This window comes from Diabrotica undecimpunctata, chromosome 4 (assembly GCF_040954645.1).
Source record: "Diabrotica undecimpunctata isolate CICGRU chromosome 4, icDiaUnde3, whole genome shotgun sequence".
In the NCBI taxonomy this organism is placed as follows: Eukaryota; Metazoa; Arthropoda; class Insecta; order Coleoptera; family Chrysomelidae; genus Diabrotica; species Diabrotica undecimpunctata.
This window is the reverse complement of record NC_092806.1, coordinates 69,291,570-69,313,101: the sequence shown is the minus strand read 5'-3', so window position 1 is coordinate 69,313,101 and position 21,532 is coordinate 69,291,570. Positions and strand designations below refer to the sequence as shown.

At 31.7% G+C, this 21,532-nt stretch overlaps 2 protein-coding genes across 3 annotated transcripts in view; one reads left to right on the top strand and one right to left on the bottom strand.

Moving 5' to 3' along the window:
- Cep97 (centrosomal protein 97kDa) overlaps positions 1–20,162 on the bottom strand; it is a 63,955-nt gene extending 43,793 nt beyond the window's left edge. The window contains exons 1-5 of the mRNA XM_072529688.1: positions 20,024–20,162; positions 19,819–19,970; positions 19,384–19,542; positions 14,361–14,462; positions 10,040–10,236 (exon numbers count right to left, since the gene is read on the bottom strand). Of these exons, the coding sequence (XP_072385789.1) occupies positions 10,040–10,236; positions 14,361–14,462; positions 19,384–19,542; positions 19,819–19,970; positions 20,024–20,027 (614 nt within the window). The 5' untranslated portion in view covers positions 20,028–20,162. The remainder of the gene's footprint in view (positions 1–10,039; positions 10,237–14,360; positions 14,463–19,383; positions 19,543–19,818; positions 19,971–20,023) is intronic.
- A 478-nt stretch (positions 20,163–20,640) lies between these two features.
- Mob2 (MOB kinase activator 2) overlaps positions 20,641–21,532 on the top strand; it is a 44,480-nt gene continuing 43,588 nt past the window's right edge. The window contains exon 1 of one of the 2 annotated variants that reach the window (XR_011950674.1): positions 20,641–21,138. The gene's annotated coding sequence lies outside the window, so the exon portion shown is untranslated. The remainder of the gene's footprint in view (positions 21,139–21,532) is intronic. The other variant, XM_072529687.1, reaches the window with a different exon arrangement.

Sequence of the window (21,532 nt, the reverse complement as noted above, 5' to 3'; positions counted from 1 at the left end):
ATTTGGTACTTACAAATTAAGTTTTATAGTTGAAAAACTTAGTACAAATTGTTTTTAATAAATTAACAAACAGGACGGCGCAGGTTGCCTTACCTCAAAAAAGAGTTTAAAATGGATTGAAGACCATGACATAGCACTTCTGGAATGGGTTTCTAACAGTCCCGACTTGTCACGGATAGAGACGTTGTGGCGCGAAATGAAAAGAGCTTTGAGAAAACATCCTGCCAGGTCCGTCAACGAATTGAAGGAAAAATTGCAAGAAATATGGGATTCGTTTACATTAGAGTTTTGTCAGAACTTGATAAAAACTATGCCTGGAAGAATGGTGGTTGTCATTAAAAATAAAGGGGTTGTAACTCAGTGGTAAACTTTCACATTTTTTGTTAATATTACATATTCTATGCGTTTTTTAAAATTTATTATTATTCTGTTTAATCAATAGTTTTCATTACGTTATAAAATATTTTCTATAATTAGGAAACTCAAAAATGTTGTTTGATGCATTAAAACTTTGTTGTTGTTTGATGCGCTTTTATTTCTGTTCTCTAAAATTTAATTTTCTTATCAATATATATGGGCCAACTGATATGTTAAGGGGCTCGTATTTGTTTCTTATAAGGGACCGAAAGAGCGATGAATAATTCATTAGAAGGCGTGAATACTCTGTCGTTTTTTTCTACAGTTATGTACTTCGGCCGCACTATGAAATATATCGCCCTGTACTGGGACTTATCAGATAGTACATAGTAGGTCGATGACAAACTCGGGAAAGGCAGGACTTTTAACCAAATTTGCCACTACGAAGTGGACACGATTACTTAAGATTACCTTAGATAGCAAAAAAAGAAAGACGCAGCTGTGAATCTACGAACTACATAGCAACCGCTAACATGTTTGAAATACCTCTACCAGCAACAAAAGACTGTAATTCGTTATATAGTAAGCGGCGTATTATGAACTAGAAGGCATGATTGTTCTGTTCTTTCTCTCAACAATTTTGTACTCCCGCCACACTGTTTTTGTGACATCAAACATGTCATAGTCAGTCAGCTTTCATTCGTCGTGGTAGTTAGACGTGCGTAAGAAAGAAGCTTGTTTTTAAAACCGGTGTTTATAAATTAGCTATATAAATAAATATTTCGTGAACTTTAAAAGTAAATTAATTACACCAAATAAAAAAGCGAAATTCGGAAAGACATTAAAAACTTATGAGTGCAGTTAGCGGAGGCGATGCCTCCGATAACAATGTTTTAGAAACCCAAATGGATACAGAACATGCATCATCTTCAAACGAGGAGCTGTTAGGATTTCAAAATCTGGTTCCGGTTATACAGATAAGTACCACAAAACTTGTTAATAATAAACCCATTATCGATAATGACTTTGCTAATGTACACACTTCAATAACAAATACCATAAACAAAGAAGTAGGAACAAAAAGGGAGGAATTTCTTTACCGACAAAACGACTTGGGACCTCATTACGTGTATTTGGAAAATAATTCACCCGATTTTAAAGGCAGGTTAAACGCTTTAAGGATGGGTGACATTATTATCACGAATTTTAAAGAAATTGATGAAAAAATTGTGAGCATTGACGCAGTAGGGAGAAATAAAATACGTATAAAATTTAAAGATTATAAATCGGCCAACTATATCATATCTAAAAAAAATGAAGCAATATTTACAAAAAATAATTTAGACATATACATTCCTAAGTTTCTTGTAGTTAGACAGGGCGTAATAAGAGATATTTCCACAGAATTTTCAGTAGAGTATGTTAAAGACAGAATCAAAATGTACGATTTACACTGTAAATTTGAAGTCATTCAAGTCAAAAGATTAAATAGGAGGCAAGTAGATGAAAAAGGTACCCAATATATTCCAACAAAAACATGTGTAGTTAGTTTTAGGTCACAGGTACTACCAAAATATGTAACAATCAACAAGGTACTAAAGGAAGTCGAGCCATATAAACAGAAGGTGCTATTATGCTTTAATTGTCTAAGATTTGGACATACAGGGGGACAATGTAAGAGCAGGGCTAGGTGCGAAAAATGTCAGGAATCACACAACACAAAAGAGTGTAAAACGACTGATATAACTCCAAAATGTTTTAGTTGTTCGGGGAATCATTTTACTACAAATTTGAGCGCGTGTCAGGAATTTCAACGTCAAAAACTTGTAAAAGACGCTATGTCTTCCAGTAATATTAGTTATCAAGACGCCAACAGACAGTTTCCCAGGAACTCCTATGCAAAAGCAACAACCATTAATACGGAACAAACTACAAACATTTCCTGCCCCAAAACTTTCCCTCCATTAAATCCCAATAATTATACACCCACCCAGCTCCCATCAAATTCAACTAACCAAATGTCAACAAATAACATATTTTACAATAATTCAAATAATACAAATTCTAGAACATTTAAAAGACAGAGACCAAATAGTCCAGATCCAACATTAATTTTGCATAATGAAATTATAGCTTCCCCTAGATCTCAATTACCTAAGGGAGGAATATTAGACAGTATTAACTATAAAGGAAATATTAATAATAATTCAGTTGCATCTCCTTCAGACCTAAGCATGATAAATTCAATATTAGAATTAGTTATAGAAATTGTCACAAAAGTTTTAGTAACAAAAAGTATAAATATAAATAAGGAAGAACTCGAAAACTTAGTCAAATTAACTATAAATGGAAACACGTCATCACATTCTCAGACCTCAACCATTCAATAAATATTCTTCAATGGAACTGCCGTTCAGCAGTTTCTAATAAAACTAACCTAGAATATCTACTAGATAGGGGCAACTACTCCGTTGCACTTCTATCGGAAACATGGTTTAAAGCAGGAAAATATTATAATTTTAAAGGCCTCAACAATATTCGCTGTGACCGGGACGACGGGTACGGCGGCTCAGCCATTTTATTAAAATCAGACTTAATATACCAAGAAGTCTCAATTCCAACTACAATAAACTTTGAGCATACTTGTATCTCGGTTAATTTTCCATTTATACAAAAAAAAATTTACTTCGTTTCAGTATACTTTAAACCGAGAACTAGAATATCATTACAACAGTGGATCAACTTTTTGGAACAAATTCCAAAACCATTCATAATTGGGGGCGACTTTAACGCACATAGTTTGGCTTGGAATGATGGATATGACGATATCTATGGCAAGACTCTTTTGGAAGCTATCGAACAATGCAACCTAGTAATTTTGAACGACGGATCACCTACATTAGCAAACAATAAGAAGTCAGCTGTAGACTTGACCCTCTGTACACAGGATCTGACGCACCTAATTACGTGGTCTACTTTAGAAGAACCTTATGGCTCTAACCACTTACCAATACACATACAATTTGGAAGGAATAGCCCGCTTGCGCAAATTAAACAGACAAAACATAACATATGGAGACTCAAGGCTGCTAATTGGGATGTATACAACGCTACACTTGAAGCTACAGAACCAAAATCATCACTAATGGGCATTATCGACAATATTAACAAAGCTGCCAACAAAGCAATTCCCTTACAAAAATCAAACACACAAAATAGAAATCATTGTTCGAAGGACTGGTGGAATGAAACCTGTAACATAGCTGCTAAAGCAAGAAAACAAGCTTACTTAACCTACACACATGCTCCAAATCTTAATAATCTAACAGAATATAAAAGACTTGATGCAGTAGCTAAAAAAACTTTCAAAGAAACTAAGAAAAAAAGCTGGATTAATTATTGCCAAAATCTAAATCAAAATACACCAATTAAAGAAGTGTGGAACAAAGTAAACCGATATAAAAACCGAAAACAAGTAAATAAACCCCCAATAAACCCCAAAGAAGACTGGATAAATGAATTCCACACAAAAATCTCACCCCCATGGGTTGAAAACAACATTACTCAACAAATAGCTACTGTAAATAGAAACACTTCTTTTCTACAATCACTATTTCAATTATGGGAACTCGAACAATGCATTAAATCAACAAATAATAAATCTCCCGGGGCGGATAACATTTCATACAATATGTTGCATAAAATGCCCTTAGGCCATAAGAAAGCCCTGTTAGAATTGTTCAATTCGATTTGGATAAAAAAGATTCCTTTTCCACCAATGTGGAAAGAATACATCGTAGTACCTATCAAAAAACCTGGAAAACAGAACGGAAATGCAGATTCATATAGACCCATAGCTTTATCATGGTGTATATTTAAAACCATGGAAAGAATGATAAAGAACAGGCTTGAATATTGGCTAGAAAATGAAAAAATATTACCTGACTCACAATATGCTTTTAGAAAGGGAAGATCTTCCTTAGAACCCCTAACGATACTAGTAAATGACATCTATCTAGGATTCACACACAAATACAACACTTTGGCTACATTTTTGGATATCACTTCAGCATATGATAATGTTCAAATAAATATACTAGAAGAGAAACTTATCAATATTGGTCTACCAACCTCCTTTGCCAACTTCATAAAATCAGCTTACTCTAGTCGATCAGTTTCCTTAAAGATAAATAAAGAAGTTTCGGAATCAAGAATATGTAGATCTGGATTACCACAAGGTAGTATCTTGAGCCCAATCCTCTACAGCCTGTACACAATGGACATAGAAAATGTTATATCACGTAAGTCCAAAATTATTCAATACGCCGATGATGTTGTTATTTACACCAGTAACAAATCAGAGGACAAATGTATAGAAAATATCAACACTGAATTTATAGAAATCCAAAAATGCCTAGACAACATGGGACTTTCCATATCCGAGTCCAAAACCAATATATGTATTTTCTCTAGAAATAGAAACAACTATCAAAGACCATTAACAATAGGAAAATATAAACTCCGTATTAGCAACTCTGTAAAATATCTTGGCCTACATCTAGATAGAAAACTATTATGGAAGGACTGTATCCACCAAATCATCAAAAAAACAAGTAATTCTATAAATATTTTAAGAGCGTTTTGTAGGGCAAAGTGGGGAGCAGATCCAAATACGGCTTTACTTTTCTACAAAACAATGGTACGATCAATAATGGATTATGGAAGTCAACTCTATGGAACAGCAGCAGATACACATCTAAATAAAATCGAGATACAACAAAATAAATGCTTAAGAGTTTGCCTGGGATATCTTAAGTCAACACCCATAAATATTATGCAAGCTGAAGCTGTGGAACCTCCTCTTAAACTAAGAAGACAACTATTGAGCAGAAAATTTGTGATAAAAACCATTTCCAAAAAAACTTCTTACCTCAATAGTATACAATCACTAACAGTTCAAGTTTTGACCCATAGATACTGGCACTTCAAGAAAACCCCCCTCATAGTAGAAACTTTCTCAGAAATACTTGACATTACAGATATACTTTATTCCAACCAACTCCCCCCGGTTCTAATTTACTCGCCAGAACAAATTTTTTCACGGGAAATTAGAACCTACTATTTTGAAAGTCAAGAAGTAGCAAGTTTCAATCAATCAAAGTTTAACGAAACAAAAAACAAATACTGGCCAAACTATGATTCTATATTCACTGATGGATCAAAGTCAAAAGAATATACCAGCTGTGCCTTTTACCATATGGAAGAAAATACTGACAAAAAATTTATTCTGCCAAAGGAAGCTTCCATATACACTGCAGAATTAACAGCAATTGTGCAAGCTATGAAATACATACTCGGCTCTAACCACGACAAATTCATAATATGTACGGACAGCAAAAGTGCAGTAGATAAACTTAAAAAAGTAAACATAAATAGATCAGTTAATCATATTGAAGCAAATATCCTGTATTTACATAATGAGATACACATCCAGAATAAAGTCGTCATATATCTATGGGTAAAGGGACACGCAGGTATAACAGGTAATGAAATAGTAGATACCTTAGCAAAAACAGCCCCAACATCAGGAGAAGAACTAAATCTTAAACTACCCCCGTCCGACCTATTCTTAAACCAAAGAAACAAAATAAATGAGATGTGGCAAAACCTACACAACGCTTCAACAACCGGAACAAACTTTTGTAAACACCAGCAAAGAATTCCCAGAAAACCATGGTTTCACAAAATACCAAACAGAAACTTTGTTGCCACAATAAATCGAGTACGTGCTAATCATGCACTAACACCTTATTATAAGCACAAAATGAAAATTACAGACGATCCACTGTGTAGTTGTGGTAAAATGGGTACATTAGTACATGTTTTACTTGAATGTCCAATAAATAATGTAAACATTAATCAACTATACAAAAACTTAATTTACTACAAGATAAACCTTCCAATAGACCTAAATTGTATTATTTTTTCAGGAAATAATGATATCCTTTATGTACTTCATCAACACATCATAAACTGTAAACTAAAACTGTAAAATTACTAACCAATTTTGTATACAATTCTGCGAAAGAAACTAAACGTAAAGCACACAAAGAGGGCTGAAACCTCCGAGGGGATGAACCGGGTTGACGCCCTAGCGCGGAAAAAAAAATAAAAAAAAAAATTAAAAAAAAAATAAAAAAAAATAAAAAAAAAAATAAAATAAAAAAAAAAAATAAAAAAAAATTAAAAAAAATTAAAAAAAAAAAAAATAATAATAAAAAAAAATATATATATATATATAAACACCTTACACATTTTATATATTACTAACAAAACAAATGAATACATCATGCTCAGGTCTGATACTATGAAACATTTTACACAAATGAATGATTCAATCTAACATAGTCTGGCTAATTGGTTCTCGCCAAAGCCATAAATTCCACGGAAAAAAAAAAAAAAAAAAACATGTCATAGTATGAACGGGACACCAACATTTAGAGAGGAAGGAGGGAACTGAAGCCTGCTAGTGTGTAATCCTACTCGTAAGAAAGTTAAGAATTAAACTAAAGAAGCTTGCAGCTAAAACTAATTTAGACAAAATATAAGTATCTTGTTTTATAGACCCAACAACAAAAAAGCATGTCACACAGACAATTGCAAAAAAACAAGAAATGGTACATGTTAAAAGATGCTCTTATGGGCACATGTGAGATAACACTAATATCGAAGCAAACTAGAAGTAAAAATGAATGGATGAACGAGGAGATTCTGGACATTATGAAATAAAGGAGATTTTCTAAAATTATAGACACAAACATGTATAACATTAAACATACAGTAATAAGAAGAAAGACCAGAGAGGCAAAGGAAAGATGGATTTAGATTTTGAAATGCACTGGGAATGAGAGAAGCCCTGTTCGCCGTAAATTTACTTGCGCAGAGGTGCATGGATATTAATCAGTCAGTGTACGTATGTTATTTTGATTAAAACAAAACCTTCGATAAGATCGCCTTACCAAATTACTTAAAAAGAAAAATTTAAACATGAGAGACATCAGGATCATTAGCGCTCTCTATTGTAATCAGATAGCTGTGGTAAAAGAAAACAACCTTTTTTTCAGAAGAAAAACAGATGTCAGGCAGTGATGTCTCTTGTCTCCTACTCTGTTCAATTTATACTCGGAGGAAATAATTCAGAAAGCACTAGAAGAACTAACTACGGGAATAAAAGTAAATGATCGACCAATCAATAACATACGGTTCGCAAAACAAATGGCGCCATGAAAGCCTAACAATACATGCGATAGAAATTAAAAAAAGTTCAAAAATATAAATATCTTGGAAAAATAATTCTTCTTTTAGTATCCTGTCCGATTATTGAACGTTGGCGATCGTATTGGCAATAATATCTTTGTTTACGGCAACTCGAAACAGCTTAGCGGATGTCTATTAATACCACTCTCGAAGATTTCGGAGCCAGGATGTTCTTCTTCGACCTGGGCCTCTTCTTCCACAGATCTTGCCCTGTATTAAGAGGTGTAAAAGGTAATACCTCCCTGGATGTTTCATCACATGGCCGAAATATTGTAACTTTCAAATTTTTATTGTTGTTATTTCTGTGCTCTTTTTCATTCAGTGCAAAACTATTTCATTTGTTATTCGATCAATCCAACTTATCCGCAATATTCTCTAAATCCACATCTCAAAGTGGATAATTAAATGATCAATTAATAATAAAAACATTTGATGAAAATAATGAGTAAACAGAAGTGATTAAAGCAATAATAGGAAAGGTAAGAAATGTTTTCAACAGACTGAAAAAAGTATTACGTATTAGAGACATTAAAATTCCTTTAAAGACAAGAATTCTAAAATACTACATGTTCTCCGTATCATTTTATGAGTTGTAGGCCTATACATTAAAGAAAGACGTTTTAGACAGATTGGAAGCCTTCGAATTATGGACCTAGAAAAGAATATTACGAATAAGTTGGGTGGATAGAGTCAAGAATGTCGGAGATGTTGAGAAGAATGAGAAAATATAGAGGTTTTAAATACTACTCAAATTAGAAAATTGTAAACAATGACTGGGATACGTCATGAATGGTGAGAGTTATAACTTGCTGCAATTAATAACACAAGGAAGAATACATGGTAGACGGAGTCGTGCAAGAAGAAGCATCTCCCGATTAAACAAATTTGAGAGCTTGGTTTAACTTCATTTCTGCTGATCTTTTTAGAGCAACGGTATCTAGAAGTGCGAACTGATGATTGACCACCTTCTTAGAGGATATGGCACGTGAAGAGCAGCCATGCAGTTGTCTCTATACTCTGACATTCAAGGTAGACATCTCTTACGTAATGTGTCCACTCCGTAGCAGAAAATTTGGTTAACATCTTGCCTTCCCTTTCTGAGTTTGTCTTTACAAATTCCTAATGAGTCCAAGTATATGGCGACACTTGTCATAGTACGGAAGAAGCAAAAAGGAGAGGATCTTCTGTCTTCTAGCACATAATTCGCCGCCCTCTATAAAAGAAATGCATGTTAAAATATTGTTGGAAAGAAAAGTTCAAGAAAATGTTTGTCTCTTTTAAAGAGAAACATCCATACCTTCTAGTACACGTAATACACTGACCTATATAAAATTAATTGAAGAAACTCATTTGTAGAAGATGTATTTCACATCCTATTCAATATGAAACAAAACTCAAAATATCTTTTTTAAATAAAATACATTTTTTACTTATTGTACTATGTTCATACTTTGAAAATGGTACAGCATACATATACCAAATATTATATTGTTATGGCTGTTATTAAACAAATTGTTTCACAACGATTAAAGCAGTACCTACACCAACAAAAAATATTACAAAAGCATAATTGTTACATTTACTTTAATTATAAGTGGAATAAAATGCTGATTATCATCGCTTATTAAACAGCTTAAAAATAGTGATGCTTATATAACGTATATCAATTTAGTAGGATGATCAATTCACTCAATTATAAAACACCTCTACAACATAGGTAGGATGAATAAACAATGGTATAGAAAATAAGATATGGAGGAAAAAAACTGTCACACAGATTGTTTGTAAATGTGAAATGCTTATAGCTACACTGGCAAAGCAAGCTTTGAGCCAGAAGAAAATTGCTAGCTGTTATCTCAAGAATACAGGACTTCTTGATGGAATTTAATGATACGACAGTGTTTGTTACAAAGGTCCTATGACCACGTGCCAAAGACAAGAAGTATCCCCCCTGATTTTAGAAGTCACTAAATTCAAACCCCTATAGATTAGACTAGAGATCTAAACTAGAAAATTGACTTGCTTAGTCACAAGCAAAAATTATATACAACAAAAAAACATGAATTATTAATAGGATAATTGTTATTATTACAATTGGCTTGAAAAATATCAGAAGGTTGTAAAAAAGGCAAAGAACTAGGTAGAAGTGGTAATAGAAAGTAATAAAAGATCTACGACTAGATAAATTAAAAGTAAGAGCAAAAGACAAAAACTATGGCGGGTATCACAAACATGAGCCTAAAAGCCTAATAAAACTTTGATCCTTTATTTGGTATAATGGGTATCTTTATTATTCCACTTATAATAGAACCAGTCTCATGAGAATAAGAATAACAAAATAATTATTGTTGTTAAAAAAGGATACACGTTATTGCCTGTCATATTTACACACGGATTGTTAACCATGGATATTTTAGTCAAATTCACCAAATTGACAAGCCTAGACACTTCATTTAGGTCTTGTATATTGTTATTAGCAAGTGTTAGTACTGTTAAGCTTGTTGGTAAAAACCTATCACACTGACTTAAGTGATTAATCTTATTTTTATGTAAAAACAATTCCTGCAAAAAAATTTACTTAGCAAAAAGGTAAAACTTTAGTCCTATTGATAATGTCAATCACTATGATGATTGTGATAAACAATAAATTTCTGTCTAGTTTACAAATGGTTTTTATGAAAACTTAAAAAGAGATTAAGCTAAACTAGATTTCTAGCAGCCCAAGAAATGGGCAGTTCAAAAAGGGATGTTCACCAAAGTATAATGATAAGTTATAGATTCCTAGAATTAATCTAAAAAGACTAAAAGAAGCTGATCTGTGCCACAAGATCAAAGAACAAATACACAAGGAAGTCCAAGAAGTAAAAAGTCAAGAAAAATTTAAGGCTACAGAAAAATGGAGAGAGTTAGAGAAGATCCTGAGAAACATCATACAACAACTGAAAGGCGATAATTTCCTAAAAGTAAACTATGGACAACACAAGAAATGAAGTCATTGATATAGGAAAGGAGAAAATACAAGAATAAAAACGAACAACAATAGAAAAACCTAAATAAAAGAATCAAACAAAAAATCAAAGAAGGGAAAAAAATATGCAGAAATAGAAAGATTAGAAAAACAACATGACAGCTTTAACATTTACAGAAAAATTAAAGAAACAGCTGGCATATACAAAAAAACGAGGTATTGGAAACATAATGGACAAAACAATAATTGAAAGTGCAGAGAAAATAAATAGATGGAAAGAATATATAAAAGAGCTATTTGAAGACGACGAAAGAATGGAGACAATAGAACTAAGAGGTAAAAATGGACCTACAATTACCAAAGAAGAAACTGAAAAAGCACTTAAACGTATAAAAAATGATAAATACCCCGGATGAAATACCTACAGAAATCTTGAGACTACTAACAGAGAATCATATTGATATACTAGTAGAATTATTTAATGAAATTTACTATACCGGAGAAATTCCGAAAGAATGGCTAATATCTGGGTTCATCCCAATACCCAAAAAAACCAACGCAACCCAATGAAATGTGAAGAATATAGAGCAATCAGCTTGATAAACCATGTTTTAAAAGTCTTCTTGCGAGTGATACATGAACGTGTCTACAAAAAACTAGATGATATAATATCCAACTGGGATTTAGAAAAGGCTCTGGCACTAGAGAGGCATTATTTACTATACAAACACTTATAGAACGGTGTCGAGATGTCAACTGTGACGTATTCATACGTCTAGTTGAGTTTGAGAAAGTCTTTGACAAAATACAACACATAAGGCTGACAAACATATTATGGAACACAGAAATAGATGATCAGGATGTGAGAATCATTACAAATTCGACCAACAAAAGTAGACCAACAAAAATCTAAATAGATATCGATAGGAAGACGAGTACAACAAGGATGTGTACTATCCTCTCTACTTTTTAATATGTGCTCAGAAGATACGTTTAAAGAGACACTAGAACACATCAATGAAGGCATATCAATTAACGGAACACTAGTGAATAATTTCAGTTATGCAGACGATACAATACTCCTTGCGGACAGCAGAGAAGGGCTGCAAATTTTGGTTGATCCCACTACGCAGTACTGTAAGAGGTATGGAATGGCACCGAACACAAAAAAATAAAACCCATGATTGCCAGTAAGAACAAGATTGAAGACGAAACAATCTACGTTAAATGAAAAGCTTTAGAGAAAGTGCCCAGATACAATTACTTGTGATGTGAGCTAAACGAACAATGGAACCGCAGGTTTGAAATAAAACGACGCATTGAGATAGCTAGAAGCGCTTTCAATAAGATGAAAGCAGTATTATGCAATGGAAAACTGGGGAATAGAAATTAGAACTAGATTCTGTGGACACAGAACATGATAGGGACAGAGAAGACTTTGTGACTTCAGACAACATTCAGACTGGCGCTATCACATTAACCATATAAAAAGAGTGTACAAGAATATATTTGCATGGTTAGTATTTAAAGCTAAACTCCCGACTATTAGAAGCAGTCCCAATACGTTGGCAATCTATGTCACAATCCTAACAAACGACATTATAGCATCACCCATTTTAAAAAAGTTATCCCGCTATACTGAAACGCCATACTACACTCTCGTCATTACTTGAATTTAACGTCAAGGAAAAACAACAAATAGAATCACAAGAAACTGTGTTAATGAACTAATAGATAATTCGAATAGTCAATCAAGTTACAGTTGTATGTAAATGCTTCTCTGCTAGAAGCTAATATGCTTAGGTTAACTTCATAAATAATTTTAAATTTATAAGGTAGATGAAAAGTGAACAATAAGAACTTCTTTTTTTCATGTAACTATTATTATTATATCTATTATTGTGGTATCTATTATATCTATTATATTTTGGTCTTACCAGACAATCATTAGTGATACTTACACATTTGCAAAAAGCCACTTACAATTGGGTTTAAAAACCTTTAGTTTACATGCAAAATGTTATTTAAACTTTAATGACATAATGTCGATGATTATTCTGTTAAAAAAACACCGAATTGTAAGTGACTTTTTGCAAATATTCAAGTATCACTGATGATAATGGTCATAAGACCTAAAACGTTTTAAAATTTTTGTATAATCCTTTTGGATAATTTTATTATAAATTAAACATACCAATTACACGAAAAGTGTTATACTTATAATCTATACAGCCAACCATTGGAAATTTTCCCTTTTTAAGTAAAATGAAAATATGATAAATTGCGTTAGGCTTTCACGGCCATCGTCTAACTTATTAAACTGTTTATTCGGGCTGTTGGGCCGTTGTCTTCTGTTGAGATTTGTTCTCGACGTTTCGCCAACACTAGGGGTTGGCATCTTCTGGAGATGTTGATGCTTCGCTTGTAAGCAGAAACTGACGACGCGTTGTACTACGGAGGCAATATTTATAATTCCCACTCGCCTCCCCTCCACTGGTTTCGGCTTGAGGGGGCGTGTCGTTGTTTATAGTAGCTTTTCTATCTCCGTGTTTGGCGGGAAGGGCGTTTGTGGATTTTAATACTGGTATCCATGTTTTGTTGATTTTTAGTCCTTCTTCTATCCTATTGAAATTGTTTGGGTGCTTGTATATTTCCACCGCTTCCCGATATAACCGTGGGTAGTACTGTGAAGTTTTGTCCAGCATCTGTGTTTCTTCAAATAGTATTCGATGTTCTCCGCTTCCCAAAGCGTGTTCGGCAACGGCAGATTTGTCGATATGTCCTAAACGACAATGGCTTTTATGTTCATTTATCCTGGTGTTGGTGTGTCTTTTTGTGGTTCCCACATATACCATTCCACATGTGCATGGTATTCGGTATACTCCGGCCGTTGCTAATGGGTCGCGTTTGTCTTTTACCGATCTTAAACAATCCTTGATCTTCTTTGTAGGTCTGACCATAAAGACCATCTTCAGACCTACAAAGAAGATCAAGGATTGTTTAAGATCGGTAAAAGACAAACGCGACCCATTAGCAACGGCCGGAGTATACCGAATACCATGCACATGTGGAATGGTATATGTGGGAACCACAAAAAGACACACCAACACCAGGATAAATGAACATAAAAGCCATTGTCGTTTAGGACATATCGACAAATCTGCCGTTGCCGAACACGCTTTGGGAAGCGGAGAACATCGAATACTATTTGAAGAAACACAGATGCTGGACAAAACTTCACAGTACTACCCACGGTTATATCGGGAAGCGGTGGAAATATACAAGCACCCAAACAATTTCAATAGGATAGAAGAAGGACTAAAAATCAACAAAACATGGATACCAGTATTAAAATCCACAAACGCCCTTCCCGCCAAACACGGAGATAGAAAAGCTACTATAAACAACGACACGCCCCCTCAAGCCGAAACCAGTGGAGGGGAGGCGAGTGGGAATTATAAATATTGCCTCCGTAGTACAACGCGTCGTCAGTTTCTGCTTACAAGCGAAGCATCAACATCTCCAGAAGATGCCAACCCCTAGTGTTGGCGAAACGTCGAGAACAAATCTCAACAGAAGACAACGGCCCAACAGCCCGAATAAACAGTTTAATAAGTTAAAATGAAAATATGTTTAGTAATTAAAAATTGATGTAGAAATGGACAGACAGAACTTTACTGTAAATCAAATATGAGTATAATAAAACTAATTGTTTCACCTTAAGATTTTTTAAAAAAGATAAATCTGTTATATGTGTTATACTATTTTCTGATAAATCCAAATATTCTAAATTAACATTTGTTTGAAGATGTTCGATGGTCTAAAATATAAAATTTTATTAGTTATTAACAACATAAACAATATGTCATATAGTAGCTATATTTAAAAAAGTAACATTAGAAGTAAACCAACATAACTAAGTGTAAAATATTATAATATTTCCAGGAACAAAACCACAGTAATAAAAAAAATAAATATTGATATATTATTTCGACTTTTAAATAGAATATCATTTGAAATATTAAAAATGTAAAGTCCAACAGAAAATGTTAAACAAAAATTATATTTTGGCAATGGCTTGTAATCTTGGAAAAACCAACCAATTTAAAGAAATCATATGGATTAGATGCATAAAATATTGAACAAATTAGAAATCCTAGATGAAAATTAATTTAATGGATTTTGTAAAAACTATTCTTATATTTTTCTGTGTGCATACACAACCACAAGATCTACATTTTAACTCATGATATTGTTTTCAGTATCAATGTATCTTTTCCAAAAAAAAAAGTGTATAACACTTTTCTGAACCCATTTTATTGTGGCATCTTAAAGCAATTACTATTTAAATTGAAAATAAGCCACAATTTACGTTTAAAATAAGTTTATTGACATTTCAATTTCCACTTCGGAAATCTTTCTCAAAATACAAAACGTTAATAAATTAAACAAATTTTGTTTTTTGTTAGTTGGTGAAAAATTCTTCTAATAATTTAATTTCATCTGACTCATTCATATTGACAATTCAGACATATATTATACATTTTAAAGTAGATGACTTTAAAATGATATTGCCAATATTGCCCAGTAGCGTTCCTGAGACGACTTTATTGTAAGATAGTTCATTAGATTATATGAAATTAACTTTAACTTGAGAATGTCTGTCAGAAAAATCATAGCATATGATTCGTCTTAAAAAAAACAACCACCTGCCATGATGACAGTAAAATTCTTCTGTTAGTAATTCCATGGTAAATCATGAGGAAAAAAAAGAGTAAAAAACCTCATAATGCTATCCTGACATGGTAAGTATTTGATCTTCCATATAGTTTACTCTCAATAAACACCAATCTCTGATTTTATATGTATGTCATTTAAAAACATAAATGATGTATACTCGATATGTTACTGACTTACTAATAGTGGTATTTTCCTTTTATTAACTTCATCTTTTAATATGGGTAACCAGATCCTACTGCATTCTGCCGAGCAATTTTCGATACAATTGGTCTCATTTAGCATAATTAGAGCCGCCTTTGATTTATCTCCTTTTACCATCTGTTTCTTTCAGGACTATACTTAAATCGTTCCATTGAACTCTATGTTCATTTTCACATGCGTGTTTACATATTTGAGATCCATCAAATTCTCTATTTTTAATATAAGGTTGATGTTCACTTATTCTAACATTTAATGGTCTTGGTGTCACACCTAAATAAAAATGATCGCATTCACAAGGTATTTTATAAATAGAATTCTTTGTTCTTTCTTATTCATTGTTAGGTTTAGTTTTAGATAAAATATATCTCAATGTTCTTGTTGTTCTAAAGGTTGTTGACATTTTGAATTTATTTCCTATCTTTTAAGTTTTTCTGATAATCCTTTTATTGATGGTATTGTTATTTTCCTCGTATTATTCCTTGTGTATGCTGTAGGATCTCGTTTTAAGTTGTTCTGTTTCATTTGGTCGATTGTTGAAAATTTCTTATTTAAAAACGATAAAGATAAACGATAAAACGATTTAATAAAACATATTATGTTAACAAATGTTTCTCCTCTAAGAACGAATTTTCGTTAGAACAAGTAATTTTGGCTGTATCATATAAGGATTTAATGATTATCTTTTTAATATTGATGTGATTTTGATTTGAAATTTAGATATTTGTGGGTTTTCTATACACCTGAGTCTCCTATCCAGTATCATTCTTAGAGAATAAAACATCCTGGAAAGGTAGTGTATTATTATATTCCTTTTCCATGATAAATGTTATTGTCTCTTATATCATTCAGGAATGTGTCCAACATTTAGAAATAATATTTGTTTCAAAATCCATATTCCATAAATATATCAGCTACTAATGGATAATTTATTTAAAAAATGTTATGTATTTTCTATAAATGCGTAATTTTTATTTGACATTTCACTACAAGGAGAATTCATGGTACTACACAAAGTCTAAGTGGTGTATTCTTAAATAAAATGTATAATATATGAAAGAGTCAGATAAAATTATTAAAAGAATTTTTACCAACAAAAAAAAATAAAAATTTGTTTAAAAAAATAGTAATTGCATTAAAATGTCACAAGTAATATGTTTATGTATATGTTTATGTATATGTTATATATATATATATATATATATATATATATATATATATATATATATATATATATATATATATATATATAGTTTCACTATTTTTTAGATACCTAATTCATTTGGTTTAGTTATAATATATCTTAGGCTCTATAATACAGTCTGCTTCTAATGGGCAAGAAATTGCTAATTTGTTCTCAAGGACTTTTTTCAAACTGTCTATACCCCTTAGGTTAATAACCTTCAGATTCCCAATATCTCTGATCACTCTCATTGATATTGTTGATTGCATCAGTTCTCTTCCAAATAAGATGACCTCTGGACCTTACATACTTTATTCAATAACCTATTACAGTCATCTTTATTTCCTGATGTTTGGAAGGAGTTTTGTTGTACCGATATTCAAATGTGGTCAGAAAGAAAACATTGAAAATTATTAAAGTACATGCATTCAGTCTGCAATATCTAAATTATTTGTTAGTTTGATAGCTAAACAACCATCTTGGATGTGCAGTGGACTCATCTCAGAGTCTCAGCATGGTTTTTGTACAAAAAATTTACAGCTACTAATTTATCAGTCTGAGCTTATGAAGCAAATCGAGGGACGAAAACAGGTGATTTCATGTTCAGTTTGTTGAATGGATCAAAAATTCGTTGTCTGGTCGTAGTCAAAGAGTTGTTGCTGGTAATATTTCAGAGTCAATAATGGCCACTTCAGGTGTTCGGCAGGGAGGACACACATCACCTATTTTTTTGAACATATTTGTTAATGATATTGTGAGCTTTTTTTTAACAGTCATTGTTTAATGTTTGCTGGTGACTTGATGTTCTGCAGGGTTATAGAAGATTTTAGAGATCATTTGTCTTTACAAAGCTGAGTTTGATCATTTATAAAATTTGAATAGTAGGAATGGTCTTCACTTAAATGTTAATAAGTGTTGTTTTATCAGTTTCACCCGAAAGGTGAACAGGATTGGTATAACTTATTTCATTGATGGGCAACCTCTTAAGTATGTCTCTACCATTAAAGACTTAGGAGATACTTTAGATGAAAGGCTTTCCTTGGTGAAGCATATCAACTTATTATTCATAAAGGCTTCTAAGTTACTTTGATTTGTCATAAGAAATTATAAGGATTTTTCTATAAATGCAACTAGGTTAGTTTATTGTTGCCTTGTAACATCTATCTTGAAATATTGTTGTTTAGTTTGGTCACCCTACTTTCAATGTCATATTGACACATTAGCAGCTGTTCAAAATAGGTTCTTCGGATACTGCATTCAGAACTGATAATACTGTTGTTAATTATGATTATACTAATATCGAGCAACTACTAGGATTACTACCATTTAGTATTAGGTGGGATATTTCATGAGCTGCTTTTATTTTTTCAAATTATAGTCATATTGATTGCCCTTACCTGCTGAATGAAATCAGACTTAATGCTCCATATTTAGGTTTGCGCCATTTAACTACATACTTTTAATATCCCCCTTCATTGAACATTATATGGATTAACAATATGTTACACAAATATGTGAGATTGTTGAATAATTCAGATGTAGACCTATTTAACACCAGTTTGAGTCAACTTAAGAGGTCCTTTGTACTTTCATAAGTTTATTATTTCTGTATTATTGTATTTTTACTGTTATTGGGGTTATCCCGTTAATAAATAAATAAATAAATTATATCATACCAATCTAGCCAACAGCAGAAGACATTTAAAAAATGAAAAAAATTAAACTTTGTTACATGATATCATGTAATATTAATAATAACAGTAAAACAGAGAGAAAAAACAAAGCATACCAAAATAGACCACGAAGTGATAGGGACTTCCAGAAAGAAGCATTTGCAGACATACATTTATATAGCAAACTGTTATTATTTTTTCATGCAGAATCACTCCTTAAAGTTTGTTGTACTTATTTACTAAAAACCCTATATATTATACAAATATGTATTATTCAAATGGGCTAAAAACAGACACTTTGAACCTCTGTAGCTCAAAAAAATTGATTTCTGAGTCTTGGGGCAATGAGAACTTGTGATCAGCATGACCAAAGCTATCTCCCTCTAATTTAACTGAAACCGCTTTTACATAAGAAAAGTACAAGAGTCCTTTATATTTAAAGTATGTGATAACAGATTACCTCAAAAAGTGTTCTACCAATAGCAATTTTGTTATTCATGGCAGTAGAAGTACCATATTTAAACCAAATAAATGCTGATGACACAAAAATTAAAGTTCAATACTTTTGATTAAAAACTTTTCCATGTGTATACACTAATCTATAAGCAACTATAAAATTTCAAAAATAAACATTTAAGTATAGCTTTGTTTTATTATTAATTTCAGCTTTATTTTACTAATAAACTGCATCTGAATATGCTTTTACTCTTAAGTTACAATTAATATTGGCTATGATCATGCACACTTGGCCTGACAGTAACTTCCAGTCAATGTCCAAATTTGATCAAATTAAAAATTTACTAGTCAATTAGGATACAGTTCAGTGAATAGAGTATACGTTTTTATGATTTATAGTGTTTTGAGTTTAAAAAAATAATCTGTTTTAGAAAGTTTTACTTCAATGTTACTTTTTTATATATAAATGTAAATGTAATTATTGCTCCCACCTTAATACTGTTCCCAGCTAAACACAACCTCGTTAAGCTTGTAAGCTCCTTTAGCCCCTCAATAGTAAGTATACCATTATAAGATAAGTTTAGAGTATGAAGAAAATGAAGGCGACAAACACCATACATTCGCAATAGTTGATTACGGGTAGCAGAAAGCTAAAATAAACTTATTCTATTATACTATTATTTACTTTTATTGCCTCTAAACAATGGCCCATCATCAATAAAATCATGGATGGCTTTTTATTACCACCAAAAAAATTAACAAAACTGCAACCTTTTGGGATCTATGAACAAGAACTGAGAGAACAAAGTATAATAAATTGATTTTCCGTCTTTGACCAAACATAGAGTGCCGCTACTGATAAAGGAGCTATCCTAATGACCAATATAGTGGGCTATTGTAAAGAGGAGCTATTACACTAATTATACCTTCTGTAATTTAGTAAATGAATCTATATTATCTAACCGTTGTAATTCATTATCATCTAGAATAAGGGTTGTGACTTGCGACTCTGTAGCAGTAGGCTTATTTAGCTTCTTCAATTTCTTATTTGATAAATCTAAAATTTCTTGTGTGCCCTCTAAAAAAGTTTCATTATTAAAAGGAATAATAACATGTTGAATTGAGCTTTACCCATTTGACATTAATAATACATTTTTATATGTTAATAAATCCTTATTTACTAATAGAAAATATTTGTAAAATTCATAAAATTTGAAAGAAAGAAATGTTGATTTAATTTTAATAACTGTGTTTATTAACTATGTTCGTTTGTACAAATGTCAAATATTATTTTGACGTTTGACGAACTTATGTCAAATATTCATAGAATTGACAATTGTGTTGGGTAACCCCAGGCGTTTATTTTTATTTTAGTTCATGTCCTGTGATTTGTTTGCTACATATTTTTTGGATTTAGAATTTAGAATATAAATATATTATTTTTTAAAGATATCGCTACACATGATTCGATTTGAAATATTTAAATCATATTTACTTAGGGAGTGTCCCACAAATTTATGTTTTGGCATATATTTAATACGAAAATAATATTTCTCATTACATAAATTCGTTAATTTATAACTTTTATATGTTACTAAATAAAATAAATATTCACATTGTACATTGTCACAGAATAAACAAAAATTGATTTATTATTCTGTGACAATGTTAGGATCACAGAATGTGGATGATCTGTACTTGCCAAAAATGAACTTGACAGTATAGCGGTGTTGCCATATAAATTTATGTTCATGTAATTAATCTTGCTATCGATGATTTATTCAACATAAAAATTAAATATTGATTGTATAAATATTTTAAAATAGTATATTACTTTGTATATTTTGACTTTAATTAAATTAATTAAATAAATCACAACAATAACACAGAAGTCAAAGGTTAGCGATGACAACAGTGCTATTATTAATAAATATGGAGTTTACTTGCAAAATCGTGATTTCAGTTTGTTAAATTAGGAATAAATATCTAAATAATGAAGAATTAGAACTTGCATTCAAGTGTGATAGTGTATTTATAGTAATTCTAAGTGTTTTTAGAAGTCATTTTTAAATTTGTTGTGCAATATACATCAATTCTGTGCTTGGCGATTTTGAAGTTTTGGACATCAGCTGAGAGACATTTCATAATTTGTAGACAGCAATTTCTTATTTGTAAAAACTTAAAAACTACAACAAACTGGAGCGACTACCAGAGTACCTCCGCGACACCGTGGATTGGTTTATAGGGTATGTGATTTTATCTACCCTTTGTTTCTTTTAAAAACACATGTATTTTATTAAGACTGAATATTTCCCAATATTCAATTTATAAAATATTTTAAACTAAACGGAACACTTTACTTATAGATCTAGGTAGTAAACGTCCTATAACTACTATGAAATATTCTACACTCAGCAGTTCTTTTATTTATCCAGTGATTTCCATCTTCTCAGTAACTTCCCTATATTTCTTTCACTAAATCCCTCATCTCTCCATGATAATTTTTTCTCTCCGATCTTTTTTCTCTTTGACCCCCTATGAATTAATATTATATTTCCATATATTTCTACTCTTTTAGAATATCTTTAAGTAAGTACTACATGTATCACCTATTTATCCTGTGTTCTCTTATATCTGACA